The 19,805-nt window shown below is 50.2% G+C and overlaps 4 protein-coding genes across 5 annotated transcripts; 2 read left to right on the forward strand and 2 right to left on the reverse strand.

The window, feature by feature from the left end:
• Positions 1-260: 260 nt before the first annotated feature.
• On the forward strand, positions 261-5,273 carry LOC143371450 (tubulin beta-1 chain). Its single transcript, XM_076816637.1, has 2 exons — positions 261-423; positions 3,766-5,273. Exons 1-2 carry the CDS (start codon positions 367-369, stop codon positions 5,050-5,052), a joined length of 1,344 nt encoding a protein of 447 aa, XP_076672752.1. The 5' UTR covers positions 261-366; the 3' UTR covers positions 5,053-5,273.
• A 1,280-nt stretch (positions 5,274-6,553) lies between these two features.
• LOC143371449 (tubulin beta-3 chain) lies at positions 6,554-13,716 on the forward strand. 2 transcript variants are annotated; one of them, XM_076816635.1, is made up of 6 exons: positions 6,554-6,925; positions 7,022-7,289; positions 7,392-7,516; positions 7,605-8,789; positions 11,463-11,571; positions 12,069-13,716. In XM_076816635.1, exons 4-6 carry the CDS (start codon positions 8,733-8,735, stop codon positions 13,268-13,270), a joined length of 1,368 nt encoding a protein of 455 aa, XP_076672750.1. In that variant the 5' UTR covers positions 6,554-6,925; positions 7,022-7,289; positions 7,392-7,516; positions 7,605-8,732; the 3' UTR covers positions 13,271-13,716. The 2 variants fall into 2 exon arrangements, with proteins under 2 accessions (XP_076672750.1, XP_076672751.1); XM_076816636.1 differs by having other exon boundaries at positions 7,022-7,516.
• Positions 13,704-17,099, reverse strand: LOC143371482 (tubulin beta chain-like). Its single transcript, XM_076816691.1, has 5 exons — positions 17,043-17,099; positions 16,861-16,969; positions 16,554-16,781; positions 14,192-14,769; positions 13,704-14,113 (listed from the first exon to the last, which is right to left on the reverse strand). The coding sequence occupies exons 1-5, from the start codon at positions 17,097-17,099 to the stop codon at positions 13,754-13,756; spliced, it is 1,332 nt and encodes a 443-aa protein (XP_076672806.1). The 3' UTR covers positions 13,704-13,753.
• Positions 17,100-17,679: 580 nt separating this feature from the next.
• LOC143371447 (tubulin beta-2 chain-like) lies at positions 17,680-19,776 on the reverse strand. Its single transcript, XM_076816633.1, has 2 exons — positions 19,498-19,776; positions 17,680-19,287 (listed from the first exon to the last, which is right to left on the reverse strand). The coding sequence occupies exons 1-2, from the start codon at positions 19,774-19,776 to the stop codon at positions 18,007-18,009; spliced, it is 1,560 nt and encodes a 519-aa protein (XP_076672748.1). The 3' UTR covers positions 17,680-18,006.
• Positions 19,777-19,805: the final 29 nt, after the last annotated feature.

Below are 19,805 nucleotides of genomic sequence, written 5' to 3' on the forward strand. Positions count from 1 at the left end.
AAGAGAAGGGGGTCGGATTCGTGGGCCGACGTCGGCGGTCTGCAATTTTGGCGAATCGAAATTTTCGACGATGTCACATATTCCATCCGCAGGAGTCGGTGCTCCATCGGGCGCAGAATCGACGAGCAGTTGGCAACGCTGTCGACGCTGGCTGGTGAAAAGGTGGCGAAGCCCGGCTCTCGACCAATCGGAGGCGTCTGACGAGCCGCCCCCCGTCGCCCCACCGCCGTCCCGTAGAAGCTTGAAAATCTGTAACGGACGCCGCTGCCGGGGCATATTCGTTTCTGGGCTCTCGTGACGAGTTAGCGTGCGTCTCGTTGTTGGTTCGATAATCGCCAGTAAACTTCAAACTACCCAACCAGAAACATGAGGGAAATCGTCCACATTCAAGCCGGCCAGTGCGGTAACCAAATTGGCGCAAAGGTAAGTGCCGAAGCAATTTATTCGAAATAATTCAACTTCCAACCGCGTGGAAAGCGAACGAAAACCTTTGTTCGAATCACCCGTCGTAGCCTGTCTCTAACGGTACGGTACGGATCTCGCGGAAGCGCGTTTATCGTTCTATCGCATCCGTTACGTTTCTCCCATATCGCGATCGTGATTCTACAGAGAACAAAGTCGGACTGGGAAATTTCATATCGACGTTAGACTATTGGAAGACCTTGGTAAATTCACGCGAACGCCATCTTTCCGTGTCCACGCTTATATATCGCGTTTCCAGAATGTATAGGCGTGCGTGAGGTCAGAGTAGATTTTTATTATCTCAAATGCGTAGCATTTTATGTGTCGGGAGGGTAAAGTATCGAACATAGCATCGGCGGGGTACGCGGTGCGGTTGGTATGCGAAAAAATGGCAACCTCGCCCGGTCGAAGACCTGTCATGGCGACAGAGCTTCGCCGGCCGGCGAGCCTACTTAACGGTTTTTTTTTCTCCGTCGACCCGCGTTCTTGAGCATGCCTGCCGATGTCGTCAAGCGTCGGCTATGCGCTTCCACCTTTCATTCCGGCCCGAATCTGTAATGTACTTTTAGCAGAAAAACGCTCGTGCATTGCCCGTGTAAAAATTTGCCGAGTATTTCGATGGAACAATACGACGACGTGCCTGGGTGTGGCTATTTCTCCACGGCGAGATACACCGGTTGATGCGGCAGCGGAATCGAACGACTGCGCGCGCAGATACTCATGCGCTCTCTCGCTCTTTCTCTCTGTCCCTGTCCCTCCCAGCGACTCGTTCGATCGCTCTCTGGCCTCTGGTTCTTTCTTGCACAGAAATTCTTGAGCAGTCGCGTTTTTTTTTTGGTTTTCCTACGAGTCCCTTACAAAACTATCTTTTCCCTCGCCTGTATCTACACTGTCCTTTATCGTGGCATTGCTTCTTCTAAAAAGGTATTGCCTTAACGTTCATAATTTTGTCAATTAAGATATGTACGTCCATTGAGTACTGCTGTTCTACCACGGTACAGTACGTGTGGAAAATAAAATCGTCGTTGACAAACGCGTTACATAAGGTACACAATTATCGTAGCAGCCGACTCGAGAGGATGGCGTATGAACGAAGTAACACCGGGTGTAGTCACGCTCTCATAGCTTTCAAGGTTGCTCCATTGAGTCAACGCCCGCTTCCTTCGAAGTTATATTTCACGATCTATTGCCGCTATATCGATTTTCTGGTGGGAATATTTTCTCACGGACCAACTTCGCGGGCCTGTAATTCTTCTAGTCCGATCTCGCTAGACGCCACACGATTGTGCAACGGTTACAACTGCCCATTCAAGGGATCTTGGAGTCCAAGGACATCGTGCGTTGCGTAGCGCAGCGAAACGTTTCCAAATAAAGAAAGAAGGAATAGGTATTCCTCTCGGCCATTTTCTCCCGCGTCACCTCGGCCCGGTTCGAGTCAGTACACGTTGCTGTCTGATTCTTCTGATATTTCTAATTCAACAAAATCTATCGACTTTTGATATATATATATATTCTATGCATTCCATGTTCGATATGTCGCATTTCGAGAATTCTCTAACGAAAGGATCGTTGCCCCGCGTTTCGTGTGCTCAAACGTTTACCTTCCCGGGCCATCTGCCAGCCCGTTGCAGAGGGTCGTAAATAAAAGAGGCATGATGCAGCTGTTCCTCGAGGGGGACTGGTATGCTAGTCGTTCTACAATCTACGCCAACTAATGGTGACGCTACATTGTAGGCCTCCTAATGGTTTTCCTTATCGTACTTATAATTACTTGTTTCGTTCGTTGAAATCGAACGATGTACTCGGCCGTACTTCCGAGTTGCTGAGCCTTAGAAAAAATAGGGTTTACGTCACCGATCGATTGTGTCGCACGCAGCACCGTCATCGTCAACTTTGAGAAGTTTCCGGCTTCCGTGAAGTTGAACGACGCGACGGTGGGGGGGCGCGTAAACAAATGTCAGAATGCATAAATCGGGCAACTTGTCCCGTGCTACATAATTACTTACACGATATCGGTATTACAGTCACCGCTTCTATATATAGCGATGACATTGGTGACTCATATCTTGCTACGGCAGTACACGTACATTGCGTGTACAGGTCGGTTGGGTGGGAGGTAGCCGGGCTGGGGCGATCTTGGCTTTCCACTAACAATATTCATATATGGTCACACCGCTCGATAGAATCGTCGTTTCCAGCACGTATAGGTCACGTAGGATGTGTAGTTGCTGTGGGCGCAGTAGGCAATTCCTTTGCCGGCTTTGGATCGATCGTTAGCAATTGGAAAATTAAATATTCGAAAATAATTCAACCTTCGAAAGATAGTTGCTTCTGGGTAGCCGCGAAGCGGATGGGGATAGTTTTATCATTCTAACGATAGTTCGAAGGAAATAACGATGACTCATCGCCTTTCTACGGACCTAGGACAACACGATAAGCGTTAGACTCAAACGAATGATCCATTTAACCAGCTACGTTTTACCTCTTTCTATCCCGTTGTAAATGCTCGTCGATAGAGTTTCTTTTTCAATTTCCATTTGCCAACAGATCGCGCGACGGGGACGCGCGTAAGTGCGCGGTATGCGATATCATTCACGCTCATGTTCAGTCGGCATTCTCGGGCGTACATCGATTTCCAGAAATATACCGAAAGGTCTTTGAACTAGGACGAAGAGAGGTGTGCGCATGCAGTCTGCCTACTGTCTGTAGGTAGAGAAGGTTGATTACGCGACTCGACGCGGTGCTTGGCTGCATCCACTCTGTGTTTCTGCGCATTCGTCCGGGTCCGAACCGAACCGAAGGAATCGACGCTCCTCGAATATGCCCAGCGGACTACGACGCTTCTGCTAATTAATCCCGTTCGGCACTCGAGCGATTCGCTCGTATTAAGAAACAATTAAAAAGCAAAAAGCCGGAGAAAAAACGTTTACTTTGCGAAGGTGTCTTAATGAATGCACATATTACGACTAATTACACGCGAGTCATTAATCGGCGGGGTCGTCGAACCGCTCTCGTGGTCGATACTACGGAACACTGGAAACGGATGTGAGCGGGGGTGTAATACGTATGGAGAAAACTCCTTCCTGCTTTTGCACTTCCGTGCACTTAGCTATATCCTACGTTACCGACGTGTCGCGCAAGGGAATTCGTTCCGAGGATTTTCACGACACCGTGTTAAGTCAAACCCGGTAACCGTTAGTCGGCATTGAAATTGCAATTTCGTTCGGATCGTTGTAATAGCTTTGTCGAACGATCATGAAATTTTTCCCTGAATTTCACACGAACGGAAATGATCTGTTACAGTTTTGGGAAATCATCAGCGACGAGCATGGCATCGATCCAACTGGTACCTACCATGGCGACTCCGACCTCCAGTTGGAGAGAATCAACGTTTATTACAACGAAGCATCCGGTGGCAAATACGTGCCACGCGCCATCCTCGTCGACTTGGAGCCGGGCACCATGGACTCTGTTCGCTCTGGACCTTTCGGCCAGATCTTCAGACCCGACAACTTCGTGTTCGGTCAATCCGGGGCTGGAAACAACTGGGCCAAGGGTCACTATACCGAGGGAGCCGAATTAGTCGACTCTGTGCTGGATGTTGTTAGGAAGGAAGCCGAGAGCTGCGACTGCCTCCAAGGCTTCCAGCTCACCCACTCTCTCGGTGGCGGTACCGGATCTGGTATGGGCACTCTGCTCATCTCCAAGATCCGCGAGGAGTATCCCGACAGGATCATGAACACATACTCTGTCGTGCCGTCGCCCAAAGTATCCGACACTGTCGTAGAACCGTACAACGCCACCCTCTCCGTACACCAACTGGTAGAGAACACAGACGAGACTTACTGCATCGACAACGAGGCACTTTACGATATTTGCTTCCGCACCCTGAAATTATCCACACCTACCTACGGCGACTTGAACCATCTCGTTTCCCTCACGATGTCCGGCGTGACGACTTGCCTGAGGTTCCCTGGTCAGTTGAACGCCGACTTGCGAAAGCTAGCCGTAAACATGGTACCGTTCCCTCGCCTCCACTTCTTCATGCCCGGCTTCGCCCCTCTGACGTCTCGCGGCAGCCAGCAGTACAGAGCCCTCTCCGTTCCCGAGCTCACCCAACAGATGTTCGACGCCAAGAACATGATGGCCGCCTGCGACCCAAGACACGGAAGGTACCTCACGGTAGCCGCCATTTTCCGAGGCAGGATGTCCATGAAGGAGGTGGACGAACAGATGCTCAACATCCAGAACAAGAACAGCTCGTACTTCGTCGAGTGGATCCCGAACAACGTGAAGACAGCCGTCTGCGATATTCCACCCCGCGGCTTGAAGATGTCCGCCACCTTCATTGGAAACTCCACCGCCATCCAGGAACTCTTCAAGAGAATCTCCGAGCAGTTCACCGCGATGTTCAGGAGGAAAGCTTTCTTGCATTGGTACACCGGAGAGGGCATGGACGAGATGGAATTCACCGAGGCCGAGTCGAACATGAACGATCTGGTCTCCGAGTACCAGCAATACCAGGAAGCTACCGCCGACGAGGATGCGGAATTCGATGAGGAACAGGAAGCCGAGGTGGACGAGAATTAAAAAGCTACCTACAACATCAACCAAACCCCCCTCCCCCCCCCCTTCGTTATCTCTCTCATGCCGCTTCTTAATTTTGAGTTTACCTTCTCTCTTTTTTTATGTCTTTTTTACAGGCTGTTCTTTACACCGTGGTTCGAATTGGCGTGCTTTACTTTTCTACCGTGTTTAGTACCGCACACGCTGAATGATTCGGATAAAAATACTCTATCGTTCCGTTTATATTTTCTATCGTCGTTTCTCTTTCGATCTACTATTTGCGAGGGCGCGTCTTTATATCCAGTGTATCGCCGCTATATCGCGGTCACCACCGTCTTTAAATAAATTATTATCATATAAGTGTATGTTTCATAAGAACCCTTTATTATATTGTCGCATAAGCAACGCATCGGACGATTGGTTTTTGTATTTATCAAACTACATTGTAGGTGTATCTGTATTTATATTTGTCCCTCCTATCTACCGAATTTTATACCATGACAAATAGATCTGAATAAAGTAGATCATTCAACCAAGCACTTAACGAAGTCATCGTGATTCAATATCCAGTTAACGTTAGCGACAGTAATTCGTCGATATTCTTTGGGAATCGCGAACGCGGACATTGTACTTAACTTTAAAATACTTTAGAATCGTCTCGTTCTGCGGATGATAAACGCGGTGCAGCAGGCATCTAAGCTCTTGGTCAAAAGATTAGATAAGGGTGCGGCCCGAATTGCAATTCTTATTACCGTAATGTTGCTAAGAACAGGATCGTGCCGCCATCTGTTGTAATAAAATAAACCGATACTGGAGTCGTACCGATACCGATTTAATTACAGGTACCCAATTTATTCACTGCTATAAACAAGTGCGAAGGTAAGTTAAGTTCTCCGTATTTCAACAATTTCTTACATTTTTAAAAAGATCGTTTTACCAGTTTACAATCTTGTGAATGGAGAGTTTCTAGGGAGCACAAAATGATTCTCTATACCTACATCACTTTCTAAATAGTTTGAAACTTGTAAGGTTATCACGGGGATGCAAAGTTTGGGGTTTCTGGAATCGATGCAATAATATCGCACGGTTTTAATAGAATTTTACCCTCCAGCCGTACGCTTAGGTCGCCAGCCAACGGATTAACGTGATACAGTTGAGTAAGTCGATGGAATCGGAGCACCGTGCATGCGCGGCGGTCCACCGTGTCTCGCTTTTTGTCAAGGGCGAATCCAGAGGGGGCCGATCGGGGCGATCATATGACATTGTGTATTATTCTGTATAAATAATTAATACGAATTTAATTATTTAGGCTATATTATCAGATAGAGCTATTAAAATATAAGTTACAAGCCAATTTTAATTCTCCTAAACGAGCGTTCAAATATGTACTTATGTACTTTCACACATTTCGCCCCCTCCAGGAAAGGCTCCTGAACCCGCCTCTGCAATTTGTCCGCAGATCCACCGACGAATCGCAGCTTAACTACCTACCTAGCGTTGGTATGTTAGCTACTAGCTACCTAGCCTCACCTGTCAAACACAAAGCTCGTTTTAGGTTGGCTCCGAATCACCGTCGTTGTTAATCTACGTTATACATCCACTGGAACGAACGTAGGAAAGAACAAGATCTCGGATTTACCGCAAGTTCGAACGCTGGCTTATTCTTCTAAACCTAAACACTCCTTACGCCCTGTTACTTTACAAGACGCTCCTAACCATCGGTTCTTTAAACGCATGCAGCGCAAACTTCTGCGTCGCGTAGCATTTAAATTTAGGCACCACGTGACTGCGAGTTGGAGGCTATAAAAAGGACACCGTGTAAGACACAGGGCCCCCAAGGGAACAACGGTCATCCTCGATTTACAAATGCTACCTCAGAATTTCAAGTGGAAAGATGGTAGGCGTCGAGAGGGATTTAGCCTGCCGGCGAAATCAATAAGAAGCACTTGTCTTTTTACACCGGCGATAATCTTACAAGTGCTATGCTTCCTAGATGTTACGACACAACGTGCTGCAATATCCAAGGGACACGCACAGGGCTATCTTCGGTGGACAAACAAATAAATAGACAGATAAAGAAATGAAAGAACATTCGATCGGTCGGTTCTGTTTGACAAAGCGGCAGACAACGACCTCAGGCATAGCAGACGTGACTCATCGTCCGGCTATACGAACTCCGTGTGGCGTGGCGCGGCACGTCGCAACAGTTTCGTCGCGTCGCGTCTCGCTCGGCGAATTTGACCCAGCCAGAGACACTAACTGTAAGTTCTAATGATTGAAAAATTTGTTCTATTCAAGCTCGAGCCTCCCACTGAACCGCGTATCGCTAATGGGTTTGAAAACTGCACGGGTACCTCGATTAGCGCAAATCCCGTGCGGGCGAATAAAAGATAAGGCGAAAGTTTCCCCGACGGTTGGATCGATTCAATGCGACAGACAAAGAAAAGAGGAACGTCAAAATGTTTCGGTCGCGAGGGCAGCAAAAGAGGTAAAGAAAGGGCGTCGGGTTGGTAACGAGACGGGGGTGAGCGAAAGATAGGAAGCGAGTTACAATAATAGAAGAATGGTTTTTACAGCGGCGGCAGGGGATCGTGTGCGCGCACCGCGTAGCACGCGCGCAGCTGGAGACGAAGCGGCCGACGCTCCGTCTTGATTATCGTCGCTTCCAACGAGCAGCGAGGAAACCGAGGTGACCTTTCTAAGAGTGACTCACCAGATGAAAAGGCCCAGACTACACTGATTGTCAGCGACCGGACGTTTCACTCGCTCCGAAGTTTAAGACAATATCCCGCGCGGGGAATCCGTGGAATGCGCGGGGTAGAATAGCGAGTTCGGCGGCGAATCTTTCCTAAAAGCAACCCCGCGCGTCCTCGGCTAACCGCGCCGCACATCCTCGCTCGAGTTTCATTCCCGCTGGATGCGCTTCGAGTCCATCGAGCAGGATATCCTGTTCTCGGTGCTTGCCCATTTTTTTCGCGGCCACTTGGAGAGCGCGAAGCCTCAGCCGTGCTGTTCGGACAGCAGGCGAACCGGGGCTAGGGTGATCGCGACCTTCCACCCCCGAAATCGAATAAAACGCCGCGAGTGAAGGGGAGCGAGAAGCTATTGGAAGGGGAAAGTGGTTGGGAAAATCAAGGTTTATTTTTCATTTTTTTTTGTTGTTTTTTTTTTGCCCATCGTCACGGTACCGGCACGGCGTTGTAGTCGAGGCAGGGTTATCATCCTCGGGGCTCCTTGTCTCCTCTGGTCGACGTCGACGGTTGGAGAATCCTCTCCCTCCCCCGGCGGGTTTGCCGCGGAAGGCGAGCCTGTAGCCGTGGCCGGTGCGGGCGACCGGCCGCGGCGGCTCGAGACGAGAGTCGACCTCAGGACACCGACACGAGCGCGTTTCCTAGTCAGTTTCGCTCCGCAGGCTCCATTTCACTCCGCTCCGCTCTCTCTACGCTCCACTCTGCCTCCGGTAGGACTCCTGCGCGACACGCCAAGACAGTCGGCTGGCTCAGCTGCACCCGCTTCGCTGCACACGCTCTCCCGTCGTCGCACTCGTTGCACTCGTTGCAACCGTCTCCACTCGGATTCCACCGTCTTCGCTGCCGCAGGACGGCCCCTGCCATCCTTGGGATCAGCTGTTTTCTCGCCCGGCCGCACCTTTTTTTCTCCTTGGCTCGCGAAGGGAAGCCGGAAAGCCCCAGGCAAAGCTCAGAATGAGGGAGATCGTGCATCTGCAGGCTGGACAATGCGGGAACCAGATCGGCGCCAAGGTAGGTCGTCCGTCGTCCGCACCGGAGCAACAGATCTATGCGTGCGCGTCCATTTCTCCGAGCTGTTTCTCCTAGGAAATATGTTTGTCCGGCCGTTCTGAGTCGGTCGAAAGGCATTTGCGAGCGAGGGACACTTTGCCCTTCCTGCCACTCGCCTCTTCGCGAACGCGTGACGCCCGTTCGACCGTGAACCTTCGTCGCGCGAATTTACTCTCTCGCGTGGCTGGACGCCGTAATCGAATTAAAGATAAGGCGGCGGCCGGCAATCAGATGGGACTTAAAGGACGTGTCGGACGTACGATACTAGACAGAAGTTTGTGAAACTTGAAATACTTGAATATCCAAGTCTCGCGCGTAGTAAATCTAGATGTAAACTCGAACGACAGTTGGAGTACTTATTTTTACTCCTATTTTTCACTTTACAAATGCTTTCTCAAGTATTATCTGCTATAATTTATTTCTTCAAAACGGTGTAGCGAAGACAATCGAAACTTGCCAGATATTTTCATCTACCCATATACTACATGTAAAAAAAAAATGGAAACGTTGGTACTATTTCTTCAATATTTTTCAGCTGTTTTATCTGTCAAGCTCGTCTCTTTCCATAAGAGTACGTGTAAGATTAGTGAAAATTAAAATCGTTATAACTCAGCAAGCATTTAGTGAATTCGTTTGAAATTTTCGGAGCACATCAGGAAGATTGGAAAGAACAATCTCAGAAATTTTCAGCAACTTGGTACCATTTTGAAGATAGGTTCAATGCATTCTTAAAGGGCCTCGGAGCGAACGTACAATTCTATCGTACTTCAAATTTCACAGATTCTCAGTCAGAACATCGGAATACTGTGCTCGCTGTTGGTTCCCTACTTAAGGCGGTATTCTACCCAAAAATTCTATTTTTTTTCTGTTTGATTTTCAAATATTTTAGGGTTTCGAAAATATGTCTCTAAAATATTAAGGTGAAATTCGAAAAACTCCCAGAGTTATAGGGGCTTAAAAATGATTTTTTTGAAGCTCAGGAAGGTTTCCTCTACGGTCCTGCTATACCAGATTAGGGATAAGTTACAGAAATTAGTTGTTTTCTACCGCAACTTCAGTCGCATAGGTCGTACTGCATGAAAAACTTTAAACGCGTTTTTTTCGAAACAATTTTCTTAGATCGGGCGCACATTTTTCTTAAAAACTACTGGACCGATTGAGCTAAAATTTGACACACATTCAAAGTGAATCTGTACCTATAGCCGGAACTAGAATTATATCAATAGTTTTAATCAACCTCCCCCACACCTTGTTTTAGCTCAAGAAAAGTCGAAAAAATCAAATATAACTTTTTAAACAGCTGCGATTTCGGTAACAATATCCGGACTTGGTTACATCTAGTTCGGGCGATAACTACACTCATATAGATTAAAAGAATCTTTGGTACTTTCGTTTCAGATGACTAGGATAGCCGCAATTCGTGCGCCCGATGGGGCCGGTTTTCAATGACATGACCTGCGCTCCGGCGTGTAACTTGTACAAATTTCAATATAACGCATTCCAAAAATTTGTGTCGACACTTCAAACACTACTAAATATGTATGCAAAAACTCTGCCCTGTAGGTGCGATAGGTTTTCCAGAATTAATTTCCAAATATCACCTTCAAAAACGAGTGTCTAGACTAGAATACCCCCTCAAGTAAACAAAGCTAATCTAAACTTTCGGGCCACGATACTGCCCCCGTTGCTGCCGTAACGTTTGCGCCCGGAACGCTCTCTCCCTACTTAAACAAAAATACTGTACTCATCTATTACGCGCACTCGAACTGTACATATCACTCGCTACGGACGACGCAAAGCGAAGATACTGCCTTAGTCCAGCGCGGCGAATCGATTTTCACGCTAGAAGTATGCAGGCCGAGTGCCGCCTCGACGACGGCGCAGCGTTCGTCGAAGCGTATCGATCGAAAAACGAAAGAATCGCGATCGCGAGAGATGCACGCGTTCTCGGGCCGTTTGGCCGCGAGTTGCGAATGCAATCGCGCGGGCCCAGCCTCCGTGAGTTAGTAATTAAAATCTCTACGCCTAACGACTGTGCGGGACTGTCTGTTTCTGGGATGATCGTTAAATCCTTGGACGCGGAAACACGACGCCAGTCGAGCGGCTGTAAATTCTGCTGGAAACAAAGCGGGGCCGAGGAAGTTCGTTTCTCCTCGAGGAAGAAACTGCTCGTTGGACCGTTGGGGTAATTGGATGGGGGAGAAAGGAGCAGCCCTAATTGGCTGTGCCGCTCCAGTAATTAAGAGTACCTCGCTGCCAGATCGCCACTCGATCTCGCCGAAGTTAACAGATCTCGGGGTCGGGGATCTGTTGAGATCGGGCTCGGGGTGCAGGTCGAACCGTGCGGTCGTCACCGTGGACGGGCACCGATGGCTGGCTATTAATAGGGAGGAGAAAATAGCGAAGCCGAGACAAATGGAGAAGTGCAACGACATAGGTGGAAGGAGGGTGGGCCCGAGCCAGGGGGGCAGAAGGCAGAGGCCGCGTTAATTTCGTGTACCTCTATATTTAGACCAGCCGCGGTTATCCTTGCCCTCTGTCGCTGCTCTTGCAGCGGCTCCGCGATCACCGGCCAGGATCGAACCGATCGAGCCTCTTCTATCCGGAGGAAATTCAATCCTGTTCTTTTTCCAGTTCTGGGAAGTGATCTCGGAGGAGCACGGCATCGACCAGTCGGGGATTTATCACGGGGACAGCGATCTGCAGCTAGAGCGAATTTCCGTCTACTACAATGAGGCTTCTGGTAAGAGGAATCGCTGGTTTCGTCGCCGGAGCTCCTGCCGCGGCGGCACGCGGAACGCCGGGGAAAACGAGCAGCAGGAACGATCCCTTTCGCTAACGACCGAAATAGTCGCCCGGCGTTGTTCACCCCCTGGCTTTTACCCCGACCCAGCAGCCAACCAGCCACGCTAGTTTCGCGCTTCTCGCGTCACCGTTCTCGCTGCTTGTTAGTCGAAGCAACCCGGCCGAATAGAAAGGAAATTAGTAGCGCGGCTAATTTGCAAGCTGGACAGGCGCGCCGCGCGCTTCTCGAAACCGTATACGCATTTCCGTCAACCATTTACAGACGACCATGGCGAGTTTTTCGACGGAATGACAATACGCGTCCAGCCGCGTTTAATATGGACGGTGGGACGCGTGGTAGAAGGCGCGAGCCGTGCCCGGACGGCTGCGAGCTTTCCAATCGTTTCTCTGTAAATTGTCCACTTTGGCGAATCCATGCATCTGCGATTGTTCCAGTTGCGACGTCGACGAACGGGGGGAAATACGTGCCGAGAGCCATTCTGCTGGACTTGGAACCGGGGACCATGGACGCGGTACGGTCCGGCGCTTACGGGAAGCTCTTCAGGCCCGACAATTTCGTGTTCGGCCAATCCGGGGCTGGCAACAACTGGGCCAAGGGTCACTACACCGAGGGCGCGGAATTGGTCGACTCTGTGCTGGACGTGGTCCGGAAAGAGTGCGAGAACTGCGACTGCTTGCAAGGCTTCCAGCTGACTCATTCCCTCGGTGGTGGCACCGGATCTGGTATGGGCACCCTGCTCATCTCAAAGATCCGCGAGGAGTACCCCGACAGGATTATGAACACGTACTCGGTGATGCCGTCGCCGAAGGTATCCGACACCGTGGTCGAGCCCTACAACGCCACCCTCTCCGTGCACCAGCTGGTGGAGAATACAGACGAGACCTACTGCATCGACAACGAGGCCCTCTACGACATCTGCTTCCGCACCCTCAAGGTTTCCAACCCGAACTACGGGGACCTGAATCATCTGGTCTCGCTGACCATGTCCGGCGTAACCACTTGCCTCAGGTTCCCCGGCCAGCTGAACGCCGATCTGAGGAAGCTGGCGGTGAACATGGTGCCGTTCCCTCGGCTCCACTTCTTCATGCCAGGTTTCGCCCCGCTAACCTCCAGGTCTATGCAACAGTACTCGGCTCTCTCCGTCCCGGAGCTGACTCAGCAGATGTTCGACGCCAAGAACATGATGGCCGCCTGCGATCCGAGACACGGTAGGTACCTCACGGTGGCTGCGGTGTTCCGGGGCAGGATGTCGATGAAGGAGGTCGACGAGCAAATGCTCAGCGTGCAGAACAAGAACAGCTCCTACTTCGTCGAGTGGATACCGAACAACGTGAAGACAGCCGTCTGCGACATCCCTCCGAAGGGGCTGAAGATGTCCTCCACCTTTATCGGCAACACCACCGCCATCCAGGAACTGTTCAAGAGAATCTCCGAGCAGTTCACCGCGATGTTCCGCAGAAAGGCGTTCCTGCATTGGTACACCGGCGAGGGCATGGACGAGATGGAGTTCACCGAGGCGGAATCGAACATGAACGATCTGGTCTCCGAGTATCAGCAGTACCAGGAGGCCACTGCCGAGGAAGATTTCGAGGCCGAGGAGTGCGCCGACGATTTCGAGACTTGCGAGCAAGAGTAGACGGACGGGAGAGGACACTAGGAGAGGCCTCGTCTATTCGACTACTGCATACACTTTGTCATCTCTCTCTCTCTCTCTCTCTCTCTCTCTCTCTCTCTCGCGTTCTCGCCGTTTTATACTTTTATATACAATACTCTCTGTAATCGCGGATTTTGGCGGGGCGGTAGCCGGAAAGTCTCGCTCCTCGACTACCGATAAAGGCGCAAGCGCGAGAAGATACGTTGACTCGCACAGACAGGGTGGAAACGAGTATTCAGGATCCGCGAGGGGCAACCCGTAACGACTAAACACCAAAGCACACCGAACCAAAAATCTGCCTTCGTGGTTACATGCCTAGAACTAAGTAACTAAGTACGCAATGTATACCGTATGCGTATAATCGTGGCACGCGTTTGAATGTAGCGCAAGTTTGTTCCTTATGAAAATATACGAATTTTTATCAACAACTCGCGTTACTTGTTCACCTGGCAGTCCAGCGACGCGTCACTCTTCGTACTCGACTCCGACGTCCTCGAAAGTCGTCTGAGCCGGTGCCTCTTGGTGCTGCTGGTAATCGGAGACCAGGTCCCGCAGGCTGTCGCGGGATTCGACGAAGTCGGACTCGTCCATTCCCTCCGCGGTGTACCAATGCACGTACGCCTTCTTCCTCCACATGCCGTCGAAGGTGTCTGCCAGCCTTCTGAACAGCTCTTGGATCGCCGTCGTGTTCGACACCATGCTGGCGCACAGGCTTAGTCCTCGCGGGGGGATGTCGCAGATCGCGGTTTGAATGTTGTTCGGGATCCATTCGATAAAGCACCCGCTGTTCCTGCTTCGCAGGTTCAGCATCTGCTCGTCCACGTGCTGAAGGCGAAAGGGGACGCGAGAATATTCGGACACGCGTGGCAAGCGGCAAACGAAAGGGAGGTCTTCTGCTCTGACCTTGGTAGACATTAAGCCTCTGAAGATGATGGCGGCGGTCATGAACCTTCCCCGAGTGGGATCGCAGTGGGCGAACGTGTTGTTGACGTTGAACAGTTGTTGCGTGAGTTCCGGGACCGAAAGGGCTCTGTAAGGGGCCGAGCTCCTGGATGTTAGCGGCGCGTACCCCGGGACGAAGAAATGGAGCCTGGGGAACGGCACCAAGTTCACCAGGAGCTTTCGCAGGTCGGTGTTCAATTGGCCGGGGAATCTGAGGGAAGCGGTGATGCCCGACATGCAGGCGGAAATCAAATGGTTCACATCGCTGTACGACGGTGTGCATAGCCTCAGAGCGTGGGTGCATATGTGGTGCAGAGCTTGGTTGTCCATGCAAAAGGTCTCGTCGGTGAACTCGATCAATCTGCTGAGCGCCAGTATCGCGTTGTACGAATCCACCACCACGTCCGACAGCTTCGGCGACGGTATCACGCTATACGTTTTCGCGATCCTCTCGGGGTATTCCTCTTTCAGCCTGAGCAGCAGCAGCGAACCCATTCCCGCCCCGGTACCGCCACCCACCGAGTGCACCAGCTGGATACCTGCGGCAAACAGTTCCGATCCATTTCCCGAACGGACATACGGTAAGTCTGGGAGACCCGGTCGAGCTAATATAAAATGGATAATAAACTAATACTGATGTTGTTTATTTTATCAGAATGAACCCAATTATGTTCAGAATTTTATGCTGATTCAGAAAAACTGTGTTGATATTTGCTTTAAGACAATATTTACCGAAGGTACGGGGGGAAAGCGTTTTTGAAACAACACAAAAACAAAAAGTTAACTATCTACTGGCGATTAGCGAAACAAATAAATACAGAAATTAACATATAAAATAAATGAACAAAAACTTTATTTTAATATTTGCGAAAAAATGCAAAGCAATATTCTTTTTTTGGGGGGCTAATTAATTTTTCTCGTCGTCCACAATTATCATGAACATCTATCAAGATATATTCTACATGATTCATGCATTCATTATTATTAATAATATTATTTTTATTCTATCAGTTAAATTTACAATATTTCGCGAGGGAGTATAAATTCAAAGTAAATTGGATTCACAATCGATTAATTTTATAGATCTGGGATTTTAGATGTTAATAATATTATTAATAATATCTAAGGGAATAGATCAGACCTATAAAATTAGTTGATTGTGAATCCAACTTACTTTTAATTTATACTCCCTCGCAAGATATTTTAAATTTAACTGATAGAATAAAAATTTAGGAAGTGGGTCATCTCTCATCTACAATTTGAAAACCAGTTATCTACCCCAATCGTAACTCGACCGCCTCCCCTTTCCGCAGCCTGCGGACCGCAGGGATAGGTGCTCTTCTTGTTAGCTTCGAAAGGAAGGGTTAATATGACCAAATAGCTGCATTGCTCCTCAACACTTCTGCTATCTTATTATCCAAAACATTAAAAAAAAAATTAACTAAGAAGTATATTTTACATACGATGCTGTACACCACTGTTTGATAAAAGAGATTAAATGCAGCGTCCACCCACCTTTTGTAACCTGTAAATCGCGGAAAATACAGAAGGAAGAGTGATGACGCTGTTCAGTCAACGTACACACGGTCATAAAAGGGAGGATTGAAAATCTCTCCACAAAGTACACAGTGTTAACGGATGTACGAGAGGATGTAAATTTCGTTTGTTAGCCTCCTTTGTCATAATCTATTGATTTTCTCTACAACTGTTCACACAAATGTATAATCTGCATTCTAGCGAAACTGTGAAATTAGATCAAGACGGTACTTTTATACACTTACCAGAATTTACTGAAAATAAAAAACGGTAAAAGGCCAAAATCTATCGTTACACCAAACTGAACGGAATCAGTGCAAATGGTAACGGGCATCTGCGCATTATTTAAGAAATTATTGCGAAGTGGCATATGTGGGAGTGCGAAGACTGTTTGATTGACAAAGTATGTTTGGGCCAGAGCGATTGGGATCGAGAGCGGATGTTTATAGTGGAGTATCGAATGCGTCAGGGGTGTGAGGTTTGAATGGTTTCGTCGAATGCATGCGGAGAGTTTGGGTGACCCGAGTGCGTGTCAAGAGTATGCGTGTTGTAAGTGTGAATCTCGGGGAGCGCAAGATAAGAATGGATGAAGTCAGTCCTGCAGAGTCCGTCGAACGAGAGGCATCATCGCCTGAACCTATTCTTTATAATAAATAAGCCTTTTTTACTTTTCCACGAGTGTGCAGTTTACTCCTGCCCTGATCACCTAACATCCCTACACATATTACCCCGAGTTACCCTATATACATATACTATATACGTCCGTTCGATCGCCACTGATCTCCACCTTGCATCAGTTCGCAGGCTTCCACTTCCAAGCGAACGTGATCCAGCACCGTGTCCACGAGTTCGGCGCCTTCGGTGTAATAACCCTTGGCCCAGTTGTTCGCCGCGCCTGCACGGCCAGCCACAAAGTTGTCCGGCTTGAACAATCTCCCGCTCGGGCCGGACAGCACGGAACTCAAGCTTCCTGGGTCAAGATCGACCAGAACGGCTCTCGGTACGAATCTACGCCCTGCAAACATCGGTTTGCGGAGTTTGCGTCGTGCTGGGAATCGCGCGACCCCCGTTTCGCAAATCTCAATCACTCGCACCTACTCCCTCCGTAAAGTACACGTCCATCCGTTGCAACTGCAGGTCAGATTCACCGCAGAACACACCATCGGGGGTCAAGCCATGCTCGTCCGCGATTACTTGCCAAAACTACGGGCGAAAGCTGTACGTTGCGCGGCTTCGACATGGCGGTATCAGGGCAGAAGGGGGTTAACGGTCCTACCTTCCCTCCTACGTTATTGCCGCACTGGCCGATTTGCACGTGCACGATTTCCCGCATTTTGCACCTTTCCTATTTCTCTCTCGAGTAATAACTGCAACTTCGAATTTTCACCCGTTCCGGGGGCCGAGAGGGATTGCCAGGGGCTACGGGGTTGACAAGTCCAAAGTTCCCGCAACTCAGCAAACTTCAGCTCGAACGGACGGTCGATCCACGAGTGTCGCGTGAAGGGTGGTTTGGAAAAAGAAGCAATCACCAGGCTAGGCTAGGCGAGTGGAGGACGCCAAGTGCAACGCTAGGGCGCGCGATAATAAAGTGTTTGTCCTCGGCGCACCGATCAGATAATAAGTGACGAGCAATTTTTACCGAGGCCTTGGCTTCATCAGTCCCAGTTGGTTAGAAGGACGACGAAGCAGTTCGATACCGCGCTACATACGCTGGACAAGAGCGCGCATACGTGCCCGACAGGTTCTGACTGAAACAGTAACAAAGACCTGCGGGAATCCCCGCGAACAGCCGCTGAAGTGCCAGGAAATGGAATTATATCGGTACAAGGGAACCTGCTTATTTTCCCGACTCGGGCGTGCGAGGAATTGCTGGACCCAGACCACGTACAGAGATTCACACACTACTACGCCTATTAAAGTACCATAAAGAGCGTGTATCTATTAAATGTTTAACAAAGCTAGTACAACGTTTCTAAATCGCTTACAAGATATGTATACACGTAATGTTATATGTAAAATCGACGAAATCATAAAAATCGCTGAAAAGTCGGCCGTAAAAAAGGGCCAATATACAAACCGGTAGTAAAAGTCGCTAAGACGATATAAAATTATGATCCCTTGCGCGATTCGTTGCGTCGGCAAAGTCTCTTGGTAGGTTGGCGAGAAATTTTCTGTTAGCCGCGAGGGGGCCCGCCCCCAACGAGCGAGCGCGGAGGAGATCAGGGCGAGAGTCGTGGTCGTTACTTCTCCTCCGCCTCCTCCTCTTCGTCGAACTCTCCCTCGTCCTCGGCAGTGGCCTCCTGGTACTGCTGGTACTCGGAGACCAGATCGTTCATGTTCGACTCGGCCTCGGTGAACTCCATCTCGTCCATGCCGTCTCCGGTGTACCAATGCAAGAAAGCTTTCCTCCTGAACATCGCGGTGAACTGCTCGGAGATTCTCTTGAACAGTTCCTGGATGGCGGTGGAGTTTCCAATGAAGGTAGCGGACATCTTCAAGCCGCGGGGTGGAATGTCGCAGACGGCTGTCTTCACGTTGTTCGGTATCCACTCGACGAAGTAGGAGCTGTTCTTGTTCTGGATGTTGAGCATTTGCTCGTCGACCTCCTTCATCGACATCCTGCCCCGGAACACCGCAGCCACCGTCAGGTACCTTCCGTGCCTAGGGTCGCAGGCGGCCATCATGTTCTTGGCGTCGAACATCTGCTGCGTCAGCTCTGGTACCGTCAGCGCCCTGTACTGCTGGCATCCTCGGGACGTGAGCGGAGCGAACCCGGGCATGAAGAAGTGCAGCCGCGGGAACGGGACCATGTTCACGGCCAGCTTCCTTAAATCCGCGTTCAACTGTCCAGGGAATCGCAGGCAGGTGGTCACTCCGGACATCGTGGCCGACACTAGGTGGTTCAGGTCCCCGTACGTGGGCGTCGCCAGTTTCAGCGTGCGGAAGCAGATGTCGTAAAGCGCCTCGTTGTCGATGCAGTAAGCCTGATCGGTGTTCTCCACCAGCTGGTGTACCGACAGCGTGGCGTTGTAAGGCTCCACCACGGTGTCGGACACTTTCGGCGACGGGACCACGGAGAAGGTCGTCATGATCCTGTCCGGGTACTCCTCGCGGATCTTTGATATCAGCAGGGTGCCCATCCCGGACCCTGTCCCGCCTCCCAGCGAGTGGGTCAGCTGGAAGCCTTGGAGGCAGTCGCAGCTCTCGGCCTCCTTCCGAACCACGTCCAGCACAGAGTCGACCAGTTCGGCTCCCTCGGTGTAGTGACCCTTGGCCCAGTTGTTGCCAGCCCCGGATTGGCCGAACACGAAGTTGTCGGGCCGGAAGATCTGCCCGAATGCTCCGGAACGAACAGAGTCCATGGTGCCCGGCTCCAGGTCGACGAGGATGGCGCGCGGCACGTACTTCCCACCCGAGGCTTCATTGTAGTAGACGTTGATTCTTTCTAATTGGAGGTCCGAGTCTCCGTGATACGCTCCGCTCGGGTCGATGCCATGCTCGTCCGAAATTACCTCCCAGAACTGTCGTTCGGAAAGAAAACGGTGAATAGATGCCGAGGCGCTCGCGCGTAATTCTCGGTCTGCGTGTATGTACGTATGGAGCTGGGAAGGTTAGCTTTCGCAATAGAAAAGTAAATAGAAACTGGCGGAAAGGCGGCCCGCTTTGGAGTCGCGTCCGTTGCAACTGCTCCGAACTCGAGCTCGCGTTCGACATCTCGCGCTCACACTGACCTTGGCACCGATCTGGTTGCCGCATTGTCCAGCCTGGATGTGCACGATTTCCCGCATCTCTCGACCCGCTTGGAGGTGAACGGCGGCGTAAGAATGTACCACGATGCACCTACCCGGATAACCGCGAGGATGGCCCGTCGGCTGATGGTTCAAGGACGAGGTTTCGGACACGCGGCTCCTCGGTTCGATGGTGTATCGCGATATTCGCGACCGCGTCCAAGATGTCACGGGCAAACAGAAACAGACGACAGGCGACTGTTCGTTTCTCCTTGGCGACATGGTCTTTCTACTTTCGCGAGGGAAAGGAG

The sequence above is a fragment of the Andrena cerasifolii genome, chromosome 7, assembly GCF_050908995.1.
Source record: "Andrena cerasifolii isolate SP2316 chromosome 7, iyAndCera1_principal, whole genome shotgun sequence".
Classification (NCBI taxonomy): domain Eukaryota; kingdom Metazoa; phylum Arthropoda; class Insecta; order Hymenoptera; family Andrenidae; genus Andrena; species Andrena cerasifolii.

Bases quoted from the DNA above. Each gene is read 5' to 3' on its own strand.
- LOC143371450 (XM_076816637.1), top strand. From the start codon at position 367: ATGAGGGAAATCGTCCACATTCAAGCCGGCCAGTGCGGTAACCAAATT. The intron at 424-3,765 runs GTAAGTGCCGAA...GATCTGTTACAG, and splicing joins GTAACCAAATTGGCGCAAAG to TTTTGGGAAATCATCAGCGA.
- LOC143371482 (XM_076816691.1), bottom strand. From the start codon at position 17,099: ATGCGGGAAATCGTGCACGTGCAAATCGGCCAGTGCGGCAATAACGTA. The intron at 16,970-17,042 runs GTAGGACCGTTA...TTTCGCCCGTAG, and splicing joins GCAATAACGTAGGAGGGAAG to TTTTGGCAAGTAATCGCGGA. The intron at 14,770-16,553 runs GTGGAGATCAGT...TGTTTGCCGCAG, and splicing joins AGCCTGCGAACTGATGCAAG to GTATCCAGCTGGTGCACTCG.
- LOC143371449 (XM_076816636.1), top strand. From the start codon at position 8,733: ATGAGGGAGATCGTGCATCTGCAGGCTGGACAATGCGGGAACCAGATC. The intron at 8,790-11,462 runs GTAGGTCGTCCG...TTCTTTTTCCAG, and splicing joins GGAACCAGATCGGCGCCAAG to TTCTGGGAAGTGATCTCGGA. The intron at 11,572-12,068 runs GTAAGAGGAATC...CGATTGTTCCAG, and splicing joins CTACTACAATGAGGCTTCTG to TTGCGACGTCGACGAACGGG.
- LOC143371447 (XM_076816633.1), bottom strand. From the start codon at position 19,776: ATGTCGCCAAGGAGAAACGAACAGTCGCCTGTCGTCTGTTTCTGTTTG. The intron at 19,288-19,497 runs GTCAGTGTGAGC...TCCGAACGACAG, and splicing joins GCAACCAGATCGGTGCCAAG to TTCTGGGAGGTAATTTCGGA.